The sequence below is a fragment of the Limanda limanda genome, chromosome 18, assembly GCF_963576545.1.
Source record: "Limanda limanda chromosome 18, fLimLim1.1, whole genome shotgun sequence".
Classification (NCBI taxonomy): Eukaryota; Metazoa; Chordata; class Actinopteri; order Pleuronectiformes; family Pleuronectidae; genus Limanda; species Limanda limanda.
Window position 1 is genome coordinate 622462 of NC_083653.1, and position 27027 is coordinate 649488.

The 27027-nt window shown below is 46.1% G+C and overlaps 1 protein-coding gene across 1 annotated transcript in view; it reads right to left on the bottom strand.

The window, feature by feature from the left end:
* Positions 1–6177: 6177 nt before the first annotated feature.
* The window catches only part of adgrg6 (adhesion G protein-coupled receptor G6), a 53604-nt gene continuing 32754 nt past the window's right edge, over positions 6178–27027 (bottom strand). Inside the window, exons 13-29 of the mRNA XM_061091956.1 lie at positions 26693–26804; positions 26497–26585; positions 26208–26272; positions 23980–24116; positions 22530–22695; positions 22318–22464; positions 22128–22244; positions 21743–21788; positions 21551–21657; positions 21220–21347; positions 20620–20888; positions 18338–18440; positions 17556–17706; positions 15403–15535; positions 13619–13720; positions 12888–13043; positions 6178–6398 (exon numbers count right to left, since the gene is read on the bottom strand). Of these exons, the coding sequence (XP_060947939.1) occupies positions 6178–6398; positions 12888–13043; positions 13619–13720; positions 15403–15535; positions 17556–17706; positions 18338–18440; positions 20620–20888; positions 21220–21347; positions 21551–21657; positions 21743–21788; positions 22128–22244; positions 22318–22464; positions 22530–22695; positions 23980–24116; positions 26208–26272; positions 26497–26585; positions 26693–26804 (2249 nt within the window). The remainder of the gene's footprint in view (positions 6399–12887; positions 13044–13618; positions 13721–15402; positions 15536–17555; positions 17707–18337; positions 18441–20619; positions 20889–21219; positions 21348–21550; positions 21658–21742; positions 21789–22127; positions 22245–22317; positions 22465–22529; positions 22696–23979; positions 24117–26207; positions 26273–26496; positions 26586–26692; positions 26805–27027) is intronic.

Below are 27027 nucleotides of genomic sequence, written 5' to 3' on the forward strand. Positions count from 1 at the left end.
TATATATTATGTTATATTATATACTATATATACTGTACTATTCTTATATACTGTCTAACAATACCATTACCATCATATCATCAGTACTTTTACCATCATCTTGCCAATGCACCTTATCTACCTATTTTATTGTATTTTTATCTTGTGCTTCTGTTTTTTTATTCTTTCTACCTTTTATTTTTAATTTTATTCTATTGTATTGTATTGTATTTTATTGTATTCAAATATACCGGCTGCTATGACAACTTAATTTCCCTTCAGGGATGAATAAAGTACTCTATCTATCTATCTATCTATCTATCTATCTATCTATCTATCTATCTATCTATCTATCTATCTATCTATCTATCTATCTATCTATCTATCTATCTATCTATCTATCTATCTATCTATCTATCTATCTATCTATCTATCTATCTATCTATCTATCTATCTATCTATCTATCTATCTATCTATCTATCTATCTATCTATCTATCTATCTATATTAACATATCAAATATTAACATTAACGTTAGAGGAGGTTTAAGCTGATGAAGAAAGGTCTTGCTCTGCAGGATTCAATTAAACTTTCAATAATAAATAATATGTTAGAATCAAAATGTAAACGTATCTGACATGTTTCTGAACGGGCTTCAAGCTTTTTACAATTTACTCTATGAATAAGAAATCGAGTCCACAGGCGTCGTCCGGACTTCAGTGATTCTACGTTCAGCTCCGTCGTCCGAAAAGACGATGAGATCAAGTTTTTGTTACGTTGAGGAATTGTCAATGATCTGTTTTCACACTGAATCAGCAGGAAACACTCTGTGGCTGTGAAACCACTTGTATGTAGTTGTTGTGCTCTGACACACATGTAGTGTAGGTTGTGTTTTATACGGGAGGAGATCACATGTTTCTCCGTCGAGTCGCCGGCGCTCTGAAGACGAGCAGCTGCAGACGACAGAAATCAATCTTTATATTTCAGAGTCTGAAGACACGAGCACGTGAAGAGATCAGAGACGTTTGGCTTCGCTGCTGCAGAAGTCCGGTAACGACTCGAGTAGCAGCACAATATTCATGTTCTGTTGTTTAATGAAACGTTTGATTACTGAGTGATTATTCCACAAGGATCCAAACTAAATTACTGGTTCAGATATCTCAAGACTTTAAGGATTGTAGAATATTGCCTTTCTGGATTCATCCTCACGAGGAAAAACATGGAATCACCAGGATCTGTTTCTGATTCAGTCGGTTCCACGAGCTCGGGCCTGTTGGATTTATCACTTACATCCATCAAGAGAGAAGCTGCTGGAGGATGAATGATGAGGTCACCGAGGGGTCGAAAGGTCGTCCACAGAAAAGCCACATATGAAATATGAGACAGAAAAATGAAAAGCTTGGTCGTGAAGATGCTTCAGCTCCAGTTCTTCTCCCTGAGCTCAGCAGAACCGACGCTATGACGTCATCAACAGCTGATCTGCGTTCGACCAAAACAAACATGGATGCATCAGCCCCCCCCTACTGGCAGGGGAGGGTAACTGCAAGACAAAAATAACTCCAATAACGTATCATAAAGTTTCTGCCGTCACAAAACTCGTAGTCGGATCTCGGGGTCAAAGTGACAGTTCAACGCAAAGTGAGCTCCGCCTGCAGCCCCCCCCCCTGCTGCCCCTCCCCCTCCTGCTGATGTCATCACGCCGCAGCAGGCGGATCAAAATGTAGCAATCTGGTTTTTATCTGCTGTTAAAAATCTTTTTACACGACCAGGAAACAGAAAAATAATTCATCCACAACTATTCCAAAATCTGTCGCTGGAAAACTTCTCTCTCGCTCTTTCTGTTGGTCACAAAAATAAAAATAATCTGCAGATCAATAATCAATGAAAATAACTGTGGTTCTATTTAAACTTTTATTTTCAGTTTGATCTGAGAAATTAATTTAAATCAAAACAACAAAGTAAAAGACGTCCAGACCTCTCACGGCCCCGACTTGCTTCCGACCACATTTTATATGAAGTGAATATTTAACTTTATGAGCTCTGATGATTGGTCGCCCCCCCCCCGTCTGTTTTCCATCAGCGGCTCAGATTCTCTCTTTCTCACAAACAAAGGACGAGAGGAAGGTTGTGAGCTCAGCAGCGCTGCAGTACCGCTCCTGACCACTAGAGCTGCTCTAACAAAACTATTTTACAAATAATTAAAGTGACAGAGCTGATTTGGCTTCAGTTTTAGGAGCCATCATGTCGTCCATCTTTATTTTCACTTTATTCATGAGATGTGTATGAGATACAGCGGCTGTTCATTCTGAGATGGAAGAGCTAAAGGTTACCATGGCAACCGTGTCACATTAACACCCACATTCCTCAAGGCTCAGGACGAGGGGGAGGAGTTTCAGTGATGGTTTGTTTATCTCGTTACAGGATCTTAGCTCCTCCCTCCTCCGTGTTTAAAGGCTTCAGACCTGGAACATTGGGCAGTCAGAGGGCGGCAGCACGTTTATCGTTCTCGACTGTGGATCAACTTTCTGTTTGGGATCAAACGAGACGCCTGGAGAACTTTGTCCAACTTTTATAAAATGATCTTTAATGATTATTTTCCTTTTGTCTGACACTAAATGAATCATTGTTTATTATGAATGAGTAATAATAAGATTTGTCCTTCTCTCTCATCTTCAGTTTCTGAACTGGTTTGAACCCATTTTAATAATTTTTCTGTTGTGTTGTGGTTTGTGTGTCGACGGGTTTTATTGTACAAATAAAACAGTTCCAGGTCCTGAGCTCTGTGCTGCCCTCTAGAGGATTCCTCCTGTAACAGCACTTAGCTTCAAGATGAGGACGTAACAGACGACGTAAACACGACTTCTGTGTCTGCACGTATCGGACCTGTCTGGAAGAAATGTGCGTTCTTCAGCGCACACACACACACACACACACACACACACACACACTCACTACAAACACACACAACCTCACTACACACACAAACTTTACATCTTTAAATTCCCTTTAATGTTCAGATGCTTTAGTGAGTTTGTGGAAAACGACAACAACAACAACAACAACAATAATAATAATACAGACAACAGTGAAAGCCAAGATCAGTTACAGTCGTCATGGAAACATCTGCATTTGGTCCAATAATGATCAACTCAACACAAAGTTCTGGAGAAATAAAGAAATGAAGTTTACACGTGAGAAACGCGTGAGCAGGGAACAGAGGGGGGGGGGGGGGGGGGGGGAGTAGAAGTAGAATCTATAGAAACTTCTCGTCCTCAGGTTGGAGCCAAACAGAAGAATCACGTGACTTCAGACGACGAGTGAAACGTGAGCTTCTGTTCAGCTGCAGGTGAAACAAGGAACACAAATAACAGTTATAGTTATGTATTGTACAGATTTGTTCCAGTGTTGTTACATGATGCTCGTTCCCAGAAATACACATTCGCAGTGATTTTCATTCTGGAATAAATGAGTTTCTCTCTGTGATCAGACTCGTTTTCCTTCCGGCTGCGTCCACGAGGCTGGTGATGAGCAGGTGACAGTGTGAGGGGGAGGAGTCACAGAGCGCAGCGACAAGGTGGCGTCGGAGGGATTCACGTGTGTCAGTCTGAACCAGAATCAAATAGTAGAAGCTAAGTGAAGTTATCATTGTGAACAGTCCTCTTGTTTGTGAGCTCGTCGCCGGAAGCTTCAGTTGAACTGATCCAAACTCTCGTTATGAAAAGTTCACTTCAGGTTTATTCTGCTCCAAACTCAAACGAGTGATTCCTCAGGTGTGCGCCGCATGGAACTGAATCTCATTGGTTCATTTCCACCACAGAACTGATTATTTTATAGAAGTCGTCGGCTGTGTTTTCAGGAACGGTTTGTTTTCTCCTCAGGCCGAACCCAGAGAACCCGGAGCTGCCAGAGCTGCTCCACCCGGCTCTGTTTGTCTCCGAGGGACGAGCAACACATTCTGGGGAAGGGGGGGGGGGTGGGGGGGGCCCGTTGGCTGCGTGAACACAAGTGTGACGAGCCAACAGCCGACGAGTCAGAGTCAGAACGAATCAGAGTCCAAAGCTCACGGCTGAATTCACCTCAGAGAGAAACTGTTCATCCAGAGAATAAATTAAAGTTCAAACAGGTTCAACTGTCACAGATCAACAGGAAGAGGTTACTTCTATTATTTATATTGTTCTTACTTCTTTTCTTTTTTACTAAAACATGTTGATTTACTTTGATGTTGCTTTTTTTTCCAAATAAGTTTTGAAAGGATCGAAATCCTCGTCGACTGAAGCTGAGTCGTCTCTTCTGCGGAGCTCGAGCAGCTGGAAGCTTTAACTGCAGGATCCAAGAAGTTCAGAACCAAGATTCATTCTCTGTTTTCATCATATATATGAAAAATAAATGGGATCTCATGTAAAGATGCTCCTGACGAACGGAAACTGATCCGAGCTTCTTGATCATATTCATCCATCAATTCAAACACAGTGTGGACGTTGAAGAAAGAAACCGGAGCCCTAACGTTGATGTTTTCAGATAAATAATGAAATCTAATAACTCGTAGCTTTGGCCCTCACTGTACGAACACCTGCACATAAATCAGGATGAATCTGCTTCCTGGGGATTTGTCTTCACATCTGCGCTGCTCGAGAAACCTGCCGCCACACGAGTGCCGCTGATCTGAACATAATTCATAAAATGACATTTGACAAACTCAACAGCAGCTTCGTGTTTCCAGAAACATTTCTCCAGATAATCCACAGACTTTCCACAGATTCCACTGGGAACTGTTTTCAGGTTGAGAAGCTCGATTTGAGAAACGTCCACGGAGACGTCAGCAGAACATCTGCAGGAATCAGGAGTTTGTCTCTGGAGAGTTTTTGAGATTTGGGTGTAATAAGCTTGAACTGACGCTTTAGCCCTTTATCTTCCTTCAGCTGCACAGGGAGAGTTTTCTTCATGCTACATTTATTTCTACTCTTATAAAACAAAGCTTATTATGACTCACTGAATAATAAAAGGAATATTTCAACACAGACGAGTTTTCCTCCGTTGCCACAAATGATGATTCCTAGTCTTTGGCTGACAGGAGTTTCAGTGGCCACTGGTATTAACTGGGTTTAACCTCAAAACACCAAACCAGGGACTGAGCAGAGACTCCCAGTGTGAGCGTCCAGTCCACTCAGTGGAGAAGCCTCCAGGCTGCTGAGGGACCAAGTGCAAACCAGAGGAGGAAACAGTCAAACCACTGAACTACTGCTTCCGAGGTTTGTAAAACCGGGGCCAGAATATTATAATATAATATCGATGGAAGAGAAGACGACTCTTCAGAACAGATTATAAATATGAGTCAGCATGACACTAAGTGATTTCCATGAGCGCAGGATTTAAAACAATCTGGGAGTTTGTTTGGGAGAATCCAACAAAAGACGCACAGTATTTATGTTCATATTCGTCCATCGTGTGATTTCAGTCCACGGAGGTGAAAAGGGGCGGGGCCACAGCACGAGGAGCTGGAGACTGGAACCGTCAGCACACAAGCACAAGTAACACACATCAATGTTTACACAGGATCTGGCTCCGCACACACATGCACATCACAGTATTTAAAAAAACACAGAAACCGAGGAGCCGACTCCTTTTCCCTGGTTCCCATGACAACACACAGGATCTAGTTTTGCTTATTGGCCCAAACTTGAATGAGGATTGAGGCTGAGATGAAACAGATGAGAGACAATAGAGACGTCAGGAGCGAGATGAGGGACAGATGAGAGACGAGGGACAGAAACACAAACTGCAGGAGACGCTGCAGCTCAACGGGACCAGGACGCTTCTGATTGGTCAGAGTATTTGTCGGAGTGATGTCGGAATGAGGCGGCTCCATCACATGCTGGGTTCAGGATCGTGGGACGTGGTTCTGACCTGATCCGTGGTTCAGACCTGATCCGTGGTTCAGACCTGATCCATGGAGCTTTACAAAGCTCCTCTGTGAAGGTTCTGGGATGTTGGCGGATGTTCCAGAACAGGTTCTAGAGAGCGATGGTTTCACAGCAAACCTTAAATAACGTTGTGGAACTCGTTCTCCAAACTGGAAACTTTAACAGAAGCTTCGCCCCGCACGCTGATGATGTCACAAACTGCTCCACGGCGAGGTGCAGGGGGGGGGGGGGGGGCGGGGGGTTCCAGGAGCTCCGCCCCCAGACACGGAGGACAGCCCTAGAACTTGGTGCTGTGTGCGAAGCTGTCGGACAGGATGATGTTCTTGTAGAAGTTGTCGGAGCGGGCGGAGCAGTAGCCTTTGACCTTGTCAATCATCTGGCTGACAGGGAGGATGGAGGAGGAGGAGGAGGAGGAGGAAGAGGAGGAGTTGGGCTCCAGCTCGGAGGAGGAGGAGGAGGAGACGCACTTGGGGCTGGTCTGGTTGGAATAACATTTATCTGTATCCAGGGAGATAAAGACACAGAGATTAGGATGTGACAGCAGTAATCAACCGGGTTCATTTCCTCATGATGTCATCACTCAAGCATTAGAGTCGTTACAAGATCAAAGCCTTACGACCAGGTGGCGTGTTAAACCTCACAGGTGAACATGGAGGAGAGGAAGGCAAAGATTATTCCACAAGGTTTAAATGACAAGGTCACGTCTTCGATTCGATTAATTCGTATTAGGAAACAACAGCAGAGACACAATAGGTTTTACTTTACATTGAAGTGAAGGAGACGTCTGACATCACCTGATCAGAGATGAATGTTTGTTTCAAGAAGATCAGAGTCGGTTGGAGCGTTTCCTGTCTGAGAGTCTGAAGCTTCACGTGTTGGTTCCACGTTTCATTGGATCTGTTAGTTCTGGTTTCACATTGTAATTTAGGGTCTGAAGCTCTGAACCAGACGTTCACCTTGATGCATGTGTATCTCTGACGTTATCATTCAGCTCATTTCAGCCGGGACCACTTGTTGGTCGGCTCTGTTCTGGAACCTGCTCCTCCCACCGTGTGTTTACCAGCCCACGGTCATGGAGGCGCCCGGAGAACAAGGCCTCATCAGTGACAACAGAAATCAATGAGCAGGATGAGGAGGTGCAGCTTAAACAAGACGTCTTGTTCGAGCCAATGATGGTTTGAATAATGTGCTGCAGCTGTCAGGGGAGCGGAGCTGCACTTTGTGACCTGACTGAACAAACGTAGTTACAACGAAGGAGCTCTGACCGACAGAAACACAACCCAACAGAAACACAACCCAACAGAAACACAACCCAACAGAAACACAACCCAACAGAAACACAACCCAACAGAAACACAACCCAACAGAAACACAACCCAACAGAAACACAACCCAACAGAAACACAACCCAACAGAAACACAACCCAACAGAAACACAACCCAACAGAAACACAACCCAACAGAAACACAACCCAACAGAAACACAACCCAACAGAAACACAACCCAACAGAAACACAACCCAACATCCACGGGAATCATAAATGAATAAGCAGAAGTTCCTGACAAACAGAGAGAGATGCATGAATTATCTGAAGACAGGAACCCTGATGAGTTCCATGTTGTTCTCGTCCTTCTCCGTGAGGTGAAATGAGTTCATGGCCCCAGAGCAGTTTCCTCAGCAGCTCAGTGCAGAACCTCGGACACAAGGAAGAGGAATTCTCTCTAATGCAATCTGCTCGTTGTCTTTTCCAAATGCAGTCGGGTGGTTTGGCGTTCCTCTTCCCTGAGGTTTGTTTCACTCAGGGTTTATGAGCCAACAAATAATAACAGCAACCTCAGTCATAAAAACATGTTTGGATTTAATTTTCCACTTAATCCTGAGATGACTTTTCAAACTATGTGCAGAGCAGATGCAGAAACAGGAGTTTTGTGTTTCCTGTGTCCTGTGGGTCTGGAAGCTTCTCAGCTTCCTCCTCTGGTGGAACAGCTCCACTCCAGGAGGAACTCTCTCAGGTTCTGATGATCAAACCACAACCAGCTTCTCCCTCAAAGAGGTGAGAACAGATCACGGAGAATCACAAACTGATCTTTCTTCAGTGGATGATTCAGAAAACCTGCAGTGACCTGGATCAGCCACAGGAAATGGATCGGCTGTTTGAGGACGGAAGCTTCTGCTTTGTGTGAATCGTTCGATATTATTTCATTATTTAATTTTATATTATCCCCCGAGGGCCCGAGTGCAGACCCCCGGTTCAGCATCGCTTAGGCTCTGGAGCTTCATCACCGAGTCACAGGAGCTCCAACGAGATCCTCTGATCCTCTCAGAGAACCAACCGAGCTCAGTCAAATGTGAGCTTTCAAGGTAGAAAGGTGAGTACGGATGATTCTAATTCTTACTGTTTACGTAGAAGTGGCTCTTTTCACCTCAATGTGTATGTAGGCTTCACAGCTTTGACCAATAGAAACACAGCAGAGTCGGCTCTGACGTTTGGAACCTGATATCCTGACAACTCCACTCCTCTCAGGTCAGACAGGATACAAAGTCCCGACAGCTTCTCCTCCAGGAAAACCTGGAATGGAGGAAGTCTGGACCTTCAGGTGAGAGGACGACCGAGCCGGAGCTCAGAACGTGGATCTGGTTCAGCTCCGTCTCCAACACAGAGCTGCTCTGATCCACCTGCGTCTCAACAACGATCCAGACTGAACAATCCACCGGCCTCAGACTCGTGAGGATTCTCGTCTCGACGCTTCACACTTAAATGCGAATGTTCCAGGTGCACGCTCAGGTCAAGGTGTGATGAAGCCAAACAAAAGCACGGCGTCTACTGGGAACGTGATCTGGATTTATAGCTTTACAGCTTGGAACGCTCTTGCAGAACCTGGGCCAAGCAGCCGAGCGGAACACACACACCTGGGAACACATGTGCGTGTGCTGCTTTCACACTGTGAAGTCTTCACCTCCTGTTTGCATCGAGCTGCAAAGTCTTCATCAGATCATCAGATCATCAGATCATCAGATCATCAGACCATCAGATCATCAGACCATCACGTCTCTACGCTGCCTGAGCTCAGCAGGGAATCTTTGCTCCTCACTCTTCCACACATCTCCTCCATCTGCTGCCTGCTGGCCTCGGCCAACCTCATGATTCTATTTCCTGGACGTCCACCGGGTTTCATGTCAACACTGATTCTGCCCCCGGGGGTTTCTGGTGGAACCAGTGACACAGTGAGGACCAGTGGAATCCTCTGGTCGTGATGGATGGCTCCTCTGACATCAAACATCTGGAAACTATACAGCGAGTAACTGATGCTGATGAGAGGAAACTCGCTGGTGACCGACCTCAGGCTGAAGAGAGAGAGGAAACTCTCAGACGCTGATTCGTCCTGATCGGTTTCCATTGAAAACTTTAAAACTTCCTGTGAAGGAAGATTCTTCTTCTAAACGTCTGAAGAGCCAAACCACAGTCCTCAGCTGGAATCCAAGATTCAGCTGCATGAGAAACACAGAGTTTTCTATGTTGCAACACGACGCTCGAACATCTCTAGTGTTCAGACGTGTTCTCTCCATCTCTGATTCAGCCTGGTGGGGGGGTCAGGGTCAGGGTCAGGGTCAGGGTCTGGGTCTGGGTCTGGGTCAGGGTCAGGGTCTGGGTCAGGGTCAGGGTCAGGGTCTGGGTCAGGGTCAGGGTCAGGGTCAGGGTCAGGGTCAGGGTCAGGGTCTGGGTCTGGGTCAGGGTCTGGGTCAGGGTCAGGGTCAGGGTCTGGGTCAGGGTCAGGGTCAGGGTCAGGGTCTGGGTCTGGGTCTGGCTCTGGCTCTGGCTCTGGCTCTGGGTCTGGGTCAGGGTCTGGGTCTGGGAATCAGATCATTGGAGGACACGAGTTTCATCACATAATAAAGTTAGTGATTTATTGTGAGTTGTTTTGGTCGAGTTGAGGCCTCGACTTTTTATGAGATTTTTTTGTAGGCAGTTCTTTATGATGCTGGACAGTTATGATTTTAGATCAGGTGTCCACTGCTCAGAGAGAAGAGACGACCACCAGGGGACAGAGGAGGACGCCGGGGGTTTGTCCCTCGCCCCCTGGTGGCTGATGTTTGTTTATGTTTCTGATCAGTTTGGTTGAATTCGTTTTTTAATGATATAAAATCAGGATGAGTCATGATTGACAGCGGAGACTGGCTCCTGATTGGTCGACACCACGATCACTGCTGCACTGACTCCGCCTTTGGCTTCATGTTTGTAAAGTGCGAGGAAGTGAAACCTTTACTTAACTTGATCCTGATAAAGACATTTAGCTCCTGCTGCTCATCCGGTTTCTATGATGGTTATTTGTCTCGTTGTGGTTAAAGTGTGAGAAACGAACTCTGAGTTAAAGGTTTGTTTGTGAACTGAGCAGAAAGAAACCAGACGTGAACCTGTCCTGCTCCTCAGCCCATGGAAACACTTTCATCTGTCGGTAAGTTGTGGAACAAACTGACCCGAGCATCAGCTGATTTGTGTGAGTGTGTGTGTGTGTGTGTGTGATGGCTGCACTTCTGAGAAGACACAAGAGGATCAAATCCTCTGCAGCTGTTAACATCTGCAGGAAATAAAATCATCACATTTAAAACTCAAAAATAAAAAATAATAAAACAAGTTGTGGAAACATTCTATTGTGACAAATTGTTGTTGTTGAACTTTTGTCTCATATGGAAACGTTCAGATTCGCTTGGATCAAAAAGATCTGAGCAAAATATTGATCTGAGCTGGAAACACAGTTTATTCATCTGTTTTGTCAAAGTGACTTTTAGGGAATTTTTTTGTAATCATTTATAATCATAAAGAAGATAAAAGGAGCTGTGGAGCTTGTGTTTGATTGACAGCCGAGGGGGGAGAGGGGCGGAGTTACAGCATGAACACACAGGAACCAATCAGAATCGAATCCGACTGAAAACACATTCAAGATTTGATTTGAGTTCATTTGTCGGTCGCTCGTTCAAACGCTGGTCGGACAAATGTAGAGTAAATTAAAATAAATTAAAATAAACTCTGTTTCATTAAGACGTTAAAGTTTACACCCTCAACTGAGTCTGTGCAGTGTCGAGGTCCCGCCCACACACACTCTCAACCAATCACGAGTCAGTCTCAGCTGTCAATCATTTCGATATCACAAATAACTGATTGAAACCAAACTGATCAGAAACACTTGAACAAACATCAGAGCTGAAATGACAGACGCATTTGTGACAAACATTTATTTAACGTCTACTTCTATTTTTTGGTTTGGTCCCGTCTGCTGACATGGAGGAGGAGGGTTGTGATCTGTACTGCAGCCAGACACCAGGGGGCGATAGAGAGGCGCTGGCTTCACTTTGAGGAGCCGTCATGTTCATCCATCCATGCACTTCAAACAAATCTATACGCTGAAGTTAGATAGATGACGCGTTTCCATAACAACCTGTGGATCGTCCTCTGGGACCATGAACCCTAAGGGGGGGGGGGGGGGGTGGGGGTGGGGGGGGGGTGAGTGCTTTGAGGAGCAGATGTTAAAACGCAGTGAGAAGCTCAGCTTTAACACATCAGGTCATATTCCGACTCTCGATGTTGGACCTCATGTTGCGTTGATAGGAACAAACGCACACGACACATGAGTGTGCGTTAGCCTGCTGCCCCCCCCGCTCTCCTGCAGGGGGCAGATGTTAGCTGGACGCTGTGGCATTCTGGGTGGGGGGGGCGTGGCTAGGAACCGCCTCCCACTCAGAGTGACTCAGGCGTGAGGGCGTGAACTTGAATGACATCACAGTGACCAGCCAATCACAACACACAGTGGCAGCTTTCCCAAAACGCCCGCTGGCAAAGTCTCACAGTTTCTCTTTCTGTCCAATCAGAGCGAAGCATCAGATGCTGGTTAGAACCGGATCCACTTTGACCACGAGCGCTTTGGGAAACACAGCAGGTCACATGACGCTGGAAGCAGGGTGTCAATCAGCCAATCAGCTTGATGCTTTACCTGTGGGTCCTCCTCTCCTGCTATTGGCTGGAAGAGGTCTCTGCACACCAGACACAGAGGTACACACATGAGAGGAGATTACCCAGAGTTCCACACTCACACCTGAAGAACTCCAGGAAATGAAATGAAACCCGAACAGGAACCAGGTCCTGGTTTTAGACTCAGGGTTCTGAGGAACATTTTAACCAGTCAGCTGACCAGTTCCTCAGAGTCCAGACTCCAGAGGCTTCAGCTGGTCCAGGTTCTACTGGACCAGTTCCTCAGAGTCCAGACCCCATAGGATCAGCTGGTCCTGGTTCTAATGGACCAGTCTGACCAGTTCCTCAGAGTCCAGACTCCAGAGGCTTCAGCTGGTCCAGGTTCTACTGGACCAGTTCCTCAGAGTCCAGACCCCAGAGGCTCCAGCTGGTCCAGGTTCTACTGGACCAGTTCCTCAGAGTCCAGACCCCAGAGGCTCCAGCTGGTCCAGGTTCTACTGGACCAGTTCCTCAGAGTCCAGACCCCAGAGGCTTCAGCTGGTCCAGGTTCTACTGGACCAGTTCCTCAGAGTCCAGACCCCAGAGGATCACCTGGTCCAGGTTCTACTGGACCAGTCTGACCAGGTCCTCAGAGTCCAGACTCCAGAGGATCACCTGGTCCAGGTTCTACTGGACCAGTCTGACCAGTTCCTCAGAGTCCAGACCCCAGAGGCTTCAGCTGGTCCAGGTTCTACTGTCTGAGAGTTCATTTCATTTACAATGAGATTCACAGAAACTTCACTTTCAGTTCCAGTCAAATGTTGTTATCACCGAAGAAAGAAATATTATAATTTACCTTGAAAATGTTCACACAACAATCAGTTTGAATAAATGTTGGAAGTAGTGAGAGTCAGCGTGTGATGATGACACAGTGTGAGGTCACTGAGGAATGTGTGTGGTTACAGAATCTAGTGAGGCGGCTCGTAATGTGTGTGTGTGTGTGTGTGTGTGTGTGTGTGTGTGTGTGTGTGTGTGTCTCACCTGTGGTACTGTGTCGCTTGCTGAACGGGTTGAGTGTAGCTTTAGCTTTGGACGTCCAGTTTGCGGAGCTGGAGCCGAACGAGCTGGACGACAGAGACTTGCCCAGGTTCTCTGAGCTCACCTTCTTGGTGTTGTTGGTGGCCGTCTTACTCCAGTCTGCAACACACACACAACACACAACACGCAACACACACACACACACACACACACACACACACAACACACACACAACCATCAGTCAACGCGTCCTGATCCGTCATGGAACAGAACCAGTGACACAGACACTGGTCCAGAGGAAACCAGTCTGGCTTCAGGAACATACAATTTAAAGATAAAGGTTCACATCAAGAACATCAATCATACAGTGTGTGTGTGTGTGTGTGTGTGTGTGTGTGTGTGTGTGTGTGTGTGAGCTTGTGCACATCAGCCTCAATGAAAACATGAGCACACACACAGTGTGTGTTTGCTTCCAGGTTCATCGAGGGCTGATCTCTGAAGTTAACCTGCTCAACTCATTTGATCTGTTTTTTATTAACTGCAAAGACCAAGAGACTTAGCTTCGATTCTTTAATAAAACGTCTGCTGGTGGGCGTCCAGAGGGACGGACTGGACAGTGAGACGAGGACCAGCTGGAGGACGGAGGGCGGAGGGACGGAGGGACAGAGGGACGGAGGGACTGAGGGACGGAGGGACAGAGGGACAGAGGGACTGAGGGACGGAGGGACGGATACCTGAGTTGTCCGACAGCTTGAACCGGCCGCAGCACAGGTATCTCCTCCACTGCTTCTGGACGTTCTCCTTCAGGGCGCAGTGGAAGATGAAGATGAACAGACCTGGACAGACACAAGGAACATGTGGAACACACTGGAGACACCTCAGATCACTTTGTAAAGACCACACCAACACAACTACAAGAGCCACACAACGGAAACACAATCACAACAGAAGTGAGCGACAGCAGATGTTGACAGTGAACCGAGCAGGTCTTTGTGATGCAGGTCTATGTGATGCAGCTCTATGTGATGCAGCTCTATGTGATGCAGCTCTACGTGATGCAGCTCTATGTGATGCAGCTCTACGTGATGCAGCTCTATGTGATGCAGCTCTACGTGATGCAGCTCTACGTGATGCAGCTCTATGTGATGCAGCTCTATGTGAGGAGGTGTGGCCTCACACCTCAAACAGCTGGTGTGTTCAAATCCCTCCTGGAGGAACTTCTCTAATCGAACCTGGATCTGGACTCACTCTCTTGTTGTTCTACTGGAACTGGGTGTTACACTGTGTGTGTGTGTGTGTGTGTGTGTGTCTGTGTGTGTGTCTGTGTGTGTGTTTTAGTTTCCCTCTCACTGGGTCAACTTTCACCATCAGTTGTTTATTTCACATTGATCAACACCATCTGCAGGATATAGATTATATAATATCAGGTTCATGTCCTGTTGAAGCTTTGTTATCTGAGACGGCTTCGTTGCAAACTGATAAATGAAAGATGGAAAAGTAGGAGGAGTTTTATCAGGAGGTGGGAGGAGCCATCTCGGTTGTGGAAGTCAGTCGAGAGAAAAACTAAAAACATCTTTAAAATCCTTACGTTAAGAAAACCACAAATACACCAGTGGGTGAAACAGATTCACTCTGAAAGTCCTTCCAGCAGGTCGCCGGGTTGAGCCGGTTGGAGCCGGTTGGAGCCGGGTCCAGCCGGTTCGAGCTGGTTCGAGCCGGTTGGAGCCGGTTGGAGCCGGTTGGAGCCGGTTGGAGCCGGGTCCAGCCGGTTCGAGCTGGTTCGAGCCGGTTCGAGCTGGTTCCAGCCGGTTCGAGCCGGTTCGAGCCGGTTCGAGCCGGTTGGAGCCGGTTGGAGCCGGGTCCAGCCGGGTCCAGCCGGGTCCAGCCGGTTCGAGCTGGTTCGAGCCGGTTGGAGCCGGTTCGAGCCACCGTGCACGTTCTGAACTCATCATGTGCATGCAAGCGTTTTACGGGACAGTTTTATTCCCAGAAAATATCACTCAGGAGAAAACTTCACAGAGACGAGCTTCAGCTTCTGTTGCTGGAAATCACGACACTTAGCAGCTGTTGCATGATGGGAACTGACCACGTCAATAAACTGATAAACTGATCTTCAAAACGCTCACGATGCACAAAACACTTTTCAAAGAGACGTTTCAAGAATAACTTTCAGATTGAAACATCCAGAGTCAGCGCTGATGCTCATTCACACGAAGATAATTCCTGTTTTCCTGGATCTGCAGGAAACGGATTTGTGACCGATTCTTAACTTCTGTGACCTGTGACCTTTAAATGACCTCGGTTTCACTTTATGATGTGTCTCATCATCAAGGTCCTTCACAGCTGATCCTGTGAAATGTCCCATGTGTGTCCCATAACGAATCATCTGCTGTCTTTACGCCCCTGAGCTGACGATCACTGCCTCAGGGCTAAAACATGCAGGAGACATCCGAGAGTCCCCAGCAGAGACCAGGTCCTCACAGGGGACACCAGGTCAGACCGGTTGTGTGTATCGTACCCTGCAGCGAGTTGAAGATGGCGAAGAGGTACATGAAGGCCAGGCTGACGGGTCCCCAGGCGAACAGAGCGAAGCCCCAGGTCATGCCGAGCAGGAAGGAGAGGCTGACCACGCTGCGCAGGTTCCTCAGGACCTGGATCCACAGAACCACACATCCAGTTAGAGAATACCACAGGTCACATGCTGCAGAGGATCCAGGTTCCTCAGGACCTGGATCCCACAGAACCACACATCCAGTTAGAGAACACCACAGGTCACATGCTGCAGAGGATCCAGGTTCCTCAGGACCTGGATCCACAGAACCACACATCCAGTTAGAGAACACCACAGGTCACATGCTGCAGAGGATCCAGGTTCCTCAGGACCTGGATCCACAGAACCACACATCCAGTTAGAGAACACCACGGGTCACATGCTCCAGAGGATCCAGGTTCCTCAGGACCTGGATCCACAGAACCACACATCCAGTTAGAGAACACCACAGGTCACATGCTGCAGAGGATCCAGGTTCCTCAGGACCTGGACCCACAGAACCACACATCCAGTTAGAGAACACCACAGGTCACATGCTCCAGAGGATCCAGGTTCCTCAGGACCTGGATCCACAGAACCACACATCCAGTTAGAGAACACCACAGGTCACATGCTCCAGAGGATCCAGGTTCCTCAGGACCTGGATCCACAGAACCACACATCCAGTTAGAGAACACCACAGGTCACATGCTGCAGAGGATCCAGGTTCCTCAGGACCTGGATCCACAGAACCACACACATCCAGTTAGAGAACACCACAGGTCACATGCTCCAAAGGATCCAGGTTCCTCAGGACCTGGATCCACAGAACCACACATCCAGTTAGAGAACACCACAGGTCACATGCTGCAGAGGATCCAGGTTCCTCAGGACCTGGATCCACAGAACCACACATCCAGTTAGAGAACACCACAGGTCACATGCTGCAGAGGATACAGGTTCCTCAGGACCTGGATCCACAGAACCACACATCCAGTTAGAGAACACCACAGGTCACATGCTCCAGAGGATCCAGGTTCCTCAGGACCTGGATCCACAGAACCACACATCCAGTTAGAGAACACCACAGGTCACATGCTCCAGAGGATCCAGGTTCCTCAGGACCTGGATCCACAGAACCACACACATCCAGTTAGAGAACACCACAGGTCACATGCTCCAGAGGATCCAGGTTCCTCAGGACCTGGATCCACAGAACCACACACATCCAGTTAGAGAACACCACAGGTCACATGCTCCAGAGGATCCAGGTTCCTCAGGACCTGGATCCACAGAACCACACATCCAGTTAGAGAACACCACAGGTCACATGCTCCAGAGGATCCAGGTTCCTCAGGACCTGGATCCATCAGAACCACACATCCAGTTAGAGAACACCACAGGTCACATGCTGCAGAGGATCCAGGTTCCTCAGGACCTGGATCCACAGAACCACACATCCAGTTAGAGAACACCACAGGTCACATGCTGCAGAGGATCCAGGTTCCTCAGGACCTGGATCCACAGAACCACACATCCAGTTAGAGAACACCACAGGTCACATGCTGCAGAGGATCCAGGTTCCTCAGGACCTGGATCCACAGAACCACACATCCAGTTAGAGAACACCACAGGTCACATGCTGCAGAGGATCCAGGTTCCTCAGGACCTGGATCCACAGAACCACACACATCCAGTTAGAGAACACCACAGGTCACATGCTGCAGAGGATACAGTCCAGATGGCTTCTGATTTTAAATCTCCATTCAATGTTACGATTTATTCTATTTACATCGTGAGGAAAAGTTGGAAAAAGAAAAAAATCAAATTACAAGTTAAACTAAAAATGTTTGGTTTTATTTGATAATATAACAACAAATTTACTTTTGGTTGAGATGCTTGATCGTCAGTAAATGTTAAACTGTTTCATCGAGCGCACAACAGAAGTCACACTCAGACACACACATGCTCACACTCAGAGACACACACATGCTCACACTCAGACACACACACACTCACACTCAGACACACACACATGGTCACACTCAGAGACACACACATGCTCACACTCAGAGACACACACATGCTCACACTCAGACACACACACATGCTCACACTCAGACACACACATGCTCACACACCTCCTCTCGCAGCGAGCGGTTGCTGCGCTTGCCGTTGCGGCCGCAGATCTGCAGCATCACCACGATGAACATGGCCACGTTCAGAAGGAACACCAGACAGAAGTAACCCACACAGGTGGTGTAGAACACAGCGGGACTCTGGATCCAACAGCTGAGGACACACACAACACACAGAGACACACAGACACACACAACACACAGACCAGACACACACACACAGACAACCACAGACACACACACAGGTCAAAATGCACAATAACACCCAGATCTCTGGTGAGACTGTAATTGGCCTTTCATCTTGTTACCATGGCTGCGACTCATTTAAACACATCCTGTAAACATCTGGATCCTGAGGCACAAACAAGTTCTCCCTCAAAAACAACACGTTCCAAAACGCTTGACTCAATTCTTCCATCTTCTCGCGTTGACTTTGACATATGACTGATGTATATATACACATACATATATATATATATATATATATATTAGGGTTAGTCAAGGCAAGTTAAGCAAGTTAACTCGTTTAATCGAGTTAACTCAAGTGATGAGTTAACTCGATTGTTTATCCGCCAATTATTTTCTTTTTTCCGGTTCTGCAGCAGTCAGCAACAGACTTTCACAAAATAAAAGCCTGACTTTCACAATAAAACAATAAATAATCAAACCTGAGTTAATGCGAGATAAAATAATTAATCGAGTTAACTCATCACTTGAGTTAACTCGATTAAACGAGTTAACTCGCCCAGCCCTAATATATATATATAGATACTGGGAGCACTCACAGCTCAGAGGAGCCGTCTCCGGACTCTCCTTTGCCGTACTCCTGCAGCCCGTAAGAGTTCTTATCCACCGCGATGACGATCCCCACCACCAGCGCCGGGAGGCCTGCAGACAAACACACAAACACACAAACACACAAACACACAACCATCATCACAGCTTCTTCCTCCTGCTGCTGCTCAACAGATCATTTAGGATTCAAGAGTCACAACAGAATCCTTTTATCTGCACGTGTCAGGGATGGAAACGTGAAGCAGAGATTTAAAACTAAACTGACGTTCACCAAAGAATCTGCAATTCACATCAATTTCATTCGTATCGCACAAATTACAACATTAACATAAGTGACGTTCTGTTATAATGAAGTTTAATAAAGTTCTGTTATAATGAAGTTTAATAAAGTTCTGTTATAATGAAGTTTAATAAAGTTCTGTTATAATGAAGTTGAATAAAGTTCTGTTATAATGCAGTTTAATAAAGTTCTGTTATAATGAAGTCTAATAAAGTTCTGTTATAATGAAGTTTAATAAAGTTCTGTTATAATGAAGTTTAATAAAGTTCTGTTATAATGAAGTTTAATAAAGTTCTGTTATAATGAAGTTTAATAAAGTTCTGTTATAATGAAGTTTAATAAAGTTCTGTTATAATGAAGTTTAATAAAGTTCTGTTATAATGAAGTTTAATAAAGTTCTGTTATAATGAAGTCTAATAAAGTTCTGTTATAATGAAGTCTAATAAAATTCTGTTATAATGAAGTTTAATAAAGTTATGTTATAATGAAGTTTAATAAAGTTATGTTATAATGAAGTTTAATAAAGTTCTGTTATAATGAAGTTTAATAAAGTTATGTTATAAAGAAGTTTAATAAAGTTCTGTTATAATGAAGTTTAATAAAGTTCTGTTATAATGAAGTTTAATAAAGTTCTGTTATAATGAAGTTTAATAAAATTCTGTTATAATGAAGTTTAATAAAATTCTGTTATAATGAAGTTAAATAAAGTTCTGTTATAATGAAGTTTAATAAAGTTCTGTTATAATGAAGTTTAATAAAATTCTGTTATAATGAAGTTTAATAAAGTTCTGTTATAATGAAGTTTAATAAAGTTCTGTTATAATGAAGTTTAATAAAGTTCTGTTATAATGAAGTTGAATAAAGTTCTGTTATAATGAAGTTTAATAAAGTTCTGTTATAATGAAGTTTAATAAAGTTCTGTTATAATGAAGTTTAATAAAGTTCTGTTATAATGAAGTTTAATAAAGTTCTGTTATAATGAAGTTTAATAAAGTTATGTTATAATGAAGTTTAATAAAGTTCTGTTATAATGAAGTTTAATAAAGTTCTGTTATAATGAAGTCTAATAAAGTTCTGTTATAATGAAGTTTAATAAAGTTCTGTTATAATGAAGTTTAATAAAGTTCTGTTATAATGAAGTTTGATAAAGTTCTGTTATAATGAAGTTTAATAAAGTTCTGTTATAATGAAGTTTAATAAAGTTCTGTTATAATGAAGTTTAATAAAGTTATGTTATAATGAAGTTTAATAAAGTTATGTTATAATGAAGTTTAATAAAGTTCTGTTATAATGAAGTTTAATAAAGTTCTGTTATAATGAAGTCTAATAAAGTTCTGTTATAATGAAGTTTAATAAAGTTCTGTTATAATGAAGTTTAATAAAGTTCTGTTATAATGAAGTTTGATAAAGTTCTGTTATAATGAAGTTTAATAAAGTTCTGTTATAATGAAGTTTAATAAAGTTCTGTTATAATGAAGTTTAATAAAGTTCTGTTATAATGAAGTTTAATAAAGTTCTGTTATAATGAAGTTTAATAAAGTTCTGTTATAATGAAGTTTAATAAAGTTCTGTTATAATGAAGTTTAATAAAGTTATGTTATAATGAAGTTTAATAAAGTTCTGTTATAATGAAGTTTAATAAAGTTCTGTTATAATGAAGTCTAATAAAGTTCTGTTATAATGAAGTTTAATAAAGTTCTGTTATAATGAAGTTTAATAAAGTTCTGTTATAATGAAGTTTGATAAAGTTCTGTTATAATGAAGTTTAATAAAGTTCTGTTATAATGAAGTTTAATAAAGTTCTGTTATAATGAAGTTTAATAAAGTTATGTTATAATGAAGTTTAATAAAGTTATGTTATAATGAAGTTTAATAAAGTTCTGTTATAATGAAGTTTAATAAAGTTCTGTTATAAGGAAGTTTAATAAAGTTCTGTTATAATGAAGTTTAATAAAGTTCTGTTCTGAGCCCAGTTGTCATTGGGCCTCTCACCCCAGCCGACGATGCAGAACTTGAGGATGTATCGTCGTATGTAGGTGTTGAAGACCTTGACCAGGGCGATGTACATGTGGACGGACTCCAGGCCCATCCAGGTGAAGGAGGTCAGCAGGAAGTAGTGCAGGAAGACGGCCACAGACAAGCACAGCCAGCGCTTCTCCAGACTGGCCAACCAGCCGTCCAGCAGGAAGCACATGTTCAGGAAGAGCAGGGACGTGCTGAGGTTCATCAGGATCTTAGACGGGTAGTCGCGTCGAATCTTTCTGCAGATGAGGAACAAGAACATGAGCATGAGGCTGAGAGGACTTGAGTCTCCGGGTTTGGTCTCCTCCTCCTCCAGGAAGCGTTTCTGTGGATCTGTTTATAAAGATCTGCTCTTTAAACCTGTCTCGAAACATGACTCTCCTACATTCATATACATTAATATACCTAAATAAATGCCTTCCAGCCTTTTACTATACTGTTAAACAACGTCTGTTCATATGAATATTGATCCTTTACAACATATGAACATGTGTGTGTAAATATATAAATCCTATCTGAAGTCTGTGTGTCTCTGGAGGCGAGCCCTCGGCCCTGCAGCCGAACACTCACTCGAAGGCGATGTAGGTGAGCAGCGTGGCGGCGGAGAAGATGGCGGAGATGCCGCAGCCGATGTAGGTGATGAAGGTCAGGATCTTGTTGTTCCTCGCGTCGATGTGGGCTGAAACTCCGGAGATGTCCTGCAGGGGGAGACAGAGAAACACTGAGCAGAGCCGGACCAGTCAAAAGCTCAGAGGAAACTGAAGGTACAGGTTTTCCTTCAACAACTAATACAACTTAATCTGTGTCCATCACATCAGGACACACACACACACAAATACACACACACACACACACACACACACACACACACACACACACACACACACACACACAGTGGTACCATCAGGATGCCGAAGTGTGTCAGGTGATCACACAGACAGATGGTTTTGTTGACGCTGGATTCTTTGGACACTCTGCAGCCGTCTCCGTTCCAGCCTCCACCGCCATCTAGTGGCAGCAGAGAGGTATTACATCACATTACATAAATAATAAGGAAGCATTGACAGCTTTCAGGAACGTGTGATGAACTTACTGTTGAAGCTGAAGTCCCAGAACATACAAACTGGCCGGGAGGAGAACTGAGAGGAAACAAGAGACACAACGTCAGGTTCCTGTCACACACTGAAAACTTCGTTCATCTCTTTTTGAAATGACACAATTTAACACAACTCTGACCTGACAACACAACTCTGACCATGTGCACAGTCAAATCATTTAATAGAGATTTAACAATTTAACAACTGATTTAAAAGAAAAATGATAAATACAAAGAGGTCTGAAAAAGAAATAAACAATAGAAATGAAACTCAAATTAAAATAATCTGAAAACATCTTTATTTCATGAAACATATTTAAAAACAGCCCAATAACATTAATGGTCATAGTTCTGATCACATCAGGAGCAGCTCAGCGTTTACCTGCTGGGACACGTGAGCGATCTGGATCTGCACCGGCTCCGTCAGGCCTCTGATGGACAAGTTGCCGACGCTGCTCGCCACCACGTAGCTGCTGAGCGAGCGGCCGTCCTGCTCCCGCTGGAAACATCATCAACACTCATCAGATGCTCACGTGAGGACTCTCAGCTGATCTGAGGCCGGCGCCACTGACCTGGAACAGGTTGGTCTTCTTGAAGAACATGAAGTTGACCCTGGACAGAGACGCCCGGTCGGACTCGCTCAGCGAGACGCTGGACAGCAGCGAGGACGGGAGCGTGACCTGAGCCAGCGGGTGGAGGCGCTCCGACTCGAACGCCACCTGGAGGACGACACGTCAGAACCGCTCCCTCCCTCCACACTCACATCACATGACTCGGGTCTTACCTGCGGGTCGGTGGCGTTGGGGGGGGTGAAGGCGCTGAAGGACGTGCCGTTGAAGGCGCTGGCGTTCAGGTTCGAGATCCCCAACGCCAAGTGTCTGGAGCTGATGCTGAGGGACGGCCCCTCGAACTCGATCTTCTGGACCAGCTCGTCCACCGTCTTCAGAGCCCTGAGGGGGGGAGACAAGGTCAGTGGAATACAGTAGAGTACAGTAGAGTACAGTAGAGTACAGTACAGTAGAGTACAGAACAGTACAGTATAGTACAGTAGAGCAGAGTAGAGTGCAGTATAGTACAGTAGAGCCGGATAGAGTACAGTAGAGTACAGTAGAGTGGAGTACAGTAGAGTACAGTAGAGTACAGTACAGTACAGTAGAGTACAGTACAGTAGAGTACAGTAGAGCCGGATAGAGTACAGTAGAGTACAGTACAGTAGAGTAAAGTAGAGTCGGGTAGATTACAGTAAGAGTACAGTACAGAACAGTAGAGTCAAGTAGATTACAGTAAAGTACAGTACAGTAGAGCAGAGTAGAGAATAGTAGAGTACAGTACAGTAGAGTGAAGTAGAGTACAGTACAGTAGAGTACAGTACAGTAGAGCACAGAACAGTACAGCATAGTAAAGTAGAGCAGAGTAGAGTGCAGTATAGTACAGTAGAGTACAGTTGCGTACAGTACAATAGAGTACAGTACAGTTGCGTACAGTACAGTAGAGTACAGTACAGCAGAGTACAGTACAGTATAGTACAGTAGAGCAGAGTAGAGTACAGTAGAGTGCAGTAGAGTACAGTACAGCAGAGTACAGTACAGTAGAGTACAGAACAGTACAGCATAGTACAGTAGAGCAGAGTAGAGTGCAGTATAGTACAGTAGAGTACAGTTGCGTACAGTACAATAGAGTACAGTACAGTTGCGTACAGTACAGTAGAGTACAGTACAGTAGAGTACAGTAGAGTAGAGTACAGTAGAGTACAGTACAGTAGAGCAGAGTAGAGAATAGTAGAGTAGATTACAGTAGATAACAGTACAGTATATTACAGTAGAGTACAGTAGAGTAGAATGCAGTAGCGTACAGAACAGTACAGTAGAGTACAGTAGAGTGCAGTAGAGTGCAGTAGAGTACAGTACAGTACAGTATAGTACAGTACAGTAGAGTACAGTACAGTACAGTATAGTACAGTAGAGTACAGTAGAGTACAGTACAGTAGAGTACAGTAGAGTACAGTAGAGTACAGTACAATACAGTAGAGTACAGTATAGTACAGTACAGTGCAGTAGAGTACAGTAGAGTACAGTACAGTACAGTATAGTACAGTAGAGTACAGTACAGAACAGTACAGTAGAGTGCAGTAGAGTACAGTAGAGTACAGTACAGTACAGTACAGTAGAGTACAGTACAGTACAGTACAGTACAGTAGAGTACAGTAGAGTACAGTAGACAGATGGAACCTGTACCTCTCGGACGTGGCAGCGAGCGCCGTCTCGGAGCTGCTCATCACGTTGGAGATGATGGTGACGACCGTGTTCGCCAGCGTCGCGTTGATCTTCGCCACGTTCACCAGCTCCTGGACCTTCGCCACCACTTTGGACACCTGAGGAGAGACAGGGACAGGAGGAGGACAGGAGGACAGGAGGAGGAGAGGAGGAGAGGAGGAGGAGAGGAGGAGGAGAGGAGGAGAACAGGAGGAGGAGAGGAGGAGAGGAGGAGAGGAGGAGAGAAGGAGAGGAGGAGAGGAGGAGAACAGGAGGAGGAGAACAGGAGGAGAACAGGAGGAGGAGAGGAGGAGGAGAGGAGGAGAACAGGAGGAGGAGAGGAGGAGGACAGGAGGAGAGGAGGAGAGGAGGAGGAGAGGAGGAGGAGAGGAGGGCAGAAGGAGGAGAGGAGGAGAGGAGGACAGGAGGAGAACATGAGGAGGACATGAGGAGAACAGGAGGAGGACACGAGGACAGGAGGAGAACAGGAGGAGGAGAGGAGGAGAACAGGAGGAGGAGAGGAGGAGGACAGGAGGAGAACATGAGGAGGACAGGAGGACAGGAGGAGGAGAGGAGGAGAACAGGAGGAGGACATGAGGAGAACAGGAGGAGGAGAGGAGGAGGACAGGAGGAGAGGAGGAGGACAGGAGGCGAGGAGGAGAACAGGAGGAGAACATGAGGACATGAGGAGAACAGGAGGAGGAGAGGAGGAGGACAGGAGGAGAGGAGGAGGACAGGAGGCGAGGAGGACAGGAGGAGAACAGGAGGACGACAGGAGGAGGAGAGGAGGAGGACAGGAGAGGAGGAGAGGAGGAGAGGAGGAGAGGAGGAGAGGAGGAGGACATGAGGAGAACAGGAGGACGACAGGAGGAGGAGAGGAGGAGAGGAGGAGGACATGAGGAGAACAGGAGGACGCCATGAGGAGGAGAGGAGGAGGACAGGAGGAGAGGAGGAGAACAGGAGGAGGACAGGAGGAGGAGAGTAGGACATGAGGACATGAGGAGAGGAGGGCAGAAGGAGGACAGGAGGAGAGGAGGAGAGGAGGAGGAGGACAAGAGGAGGAGGAGGACAGGAGGAGAACAGGAGGACAGGAGGAGGAGAGGAGGAGAGGAGGACAAGAGGAGGAGAGGAGGAGAGGAGGAGGAGAGGAGGAGAGGAGGACAAGAGGAGGAGAGGAGGAGAGGAGGAGAGGAGGAGAGGAGGAGAGGAGGAGAGGAGGAGGAGAGGAGGACAGGAGGACAGGAGGACAGGAGGAGGAGAGTAGGACAGGAGGACATGAGGAGAGGAGGGCAGGAGGAGGAGAGGAGGAGAGGAGGAGAGGAGGAGAGGAGGAGAGGAGGAGGAGAGGAGGAGAGGAGGAGGACAGGAGGAGAGGAGGAGAGGAGGAGGACAGGAGGAGGACAGGAGGAGAACAGGAGGAGGACAGGAGGAGGAGAGGAGGAGGACATGAGGAGAACAGGAGGACGCCATGAGGAGGAGAGGAGGAGGACAGGAGGAGAGGAGGAGAACAGGAGGAGGACAGGAGGAGGAGAGTAGGACATGAGGACATGAGGAGAGGAGGGCAGAAGGAGGACAGGAGGAGAGGAGGAGAGGAGGAGGAGGACAGGAGGAGAACAGGAGGACAGGAGGAGGAGAGGAGGAGAGGAGGACAAGAGGAGGAGAGGAGGAGAGGAGGAGGAGAGGAGGAGAGGAGGACAAGAGGAGGAGAGGAGGAGAGGAGGAGAGGAGGAGAGGAGGAGAGGAGGACAGGAGGAGGAGAGTAGGACAGGAGGACATGAGGAGAGGAGGGCAGGAGGAGGAGAGGAGGAGAGGAGGAGAGGAGGAGAGGAGGAAGAGAGGAGGAGAGGAGGAGGACAGGAGGAGGACAGGAGGAGAACAGGAGGAGGACAGGAGGAGGAGAGGAGGAGGAGAGTAGGACAGGATGACATGAGGAGAGGAGGGCAGGAGGAGGACAGGAGGAGAGGAGAACAGGAGGAGGAGAACAGGAGGAGGAGAACAGGAGGGCAGGAGGAGGAGAGGAGGAGAGGAGGAGAGGAGGAGAGGAGGAGAGGAGGAGGAGAGGAGAACAGGAGGAGGAGAACAGGAGGGCAGGAGGAGGAGAGGAGGAGAGGAGGAGAGGAGGAGAGGAGGAGAGGAGGAGAGGAGGAGGAGAGGAGGAGGTGAGTAGGTCTCCAGGAGCACAGCACAGAGCGTCACAGAGAGAGTCCCACCTCCTCGCTGGGCAGCTCCGTGTTGGTGATGTTGGCGAGCTGCTCCGCCACCTCCGCTGCGTTCTCTACAACAGACAACACAGAGTTTAACCTTTGACCCTTTCCCTCAGTTTGAACTTTGAATCGCTGTCATGTGACCACCTGGTTTCATATTTTGATCGGTTTGTCTGGAACCTTTCACACCTGGTTCTGCTCAGACTGAGCAGAACCAGGTGTGAAGGACGTCCTCAGACTGTGTTTGATGTGACCTTTGACCTCACGTGTGTCAGGACTGATTGGCCGAGCCTACCTGCTGACACCTCGATGGTGTCGATGTCCGTGCAGTTACTGGAGTCTGAAGCTGACCAGTAGGAGGAGAAGTTCTGAGCATGGATCAAACTGTGGGAGAGACGACAACACAACTATGGAAACTGTGTGAGTCTGTGTGTGTGTGTGTGTGTGTGTGTGTGTGAGTGTGAGTCTGTGTGTGTCTATGTGTGTGTTACCAGGTCCTGGACGTGCTCTGGTCCTTGTTGGGGAAACACGGCAGGTGTCTGGTCACAGTGGGTCGACTCTCAGGCCAGCGATATGGAAGAGGATTCTCCTCCGGACAGTTTTCTGTCAGTAGAGGAACCAGAAGTTACCTCAGAGTTTGGGATAAATGATGACAAACATATAATGAAATCTAATTATAATATAATATTTTAAATTTAGTTTACAGCTCATCAAAGCCTGTAAAAATCAGCTGAGGTCAGAATCTTGCTCAGAATCAACAGGATTCATAACAAATCAAAAGCATTTTATTATAGACGTGTCCGGAGCAGCAACTTCTTCTCTCTCT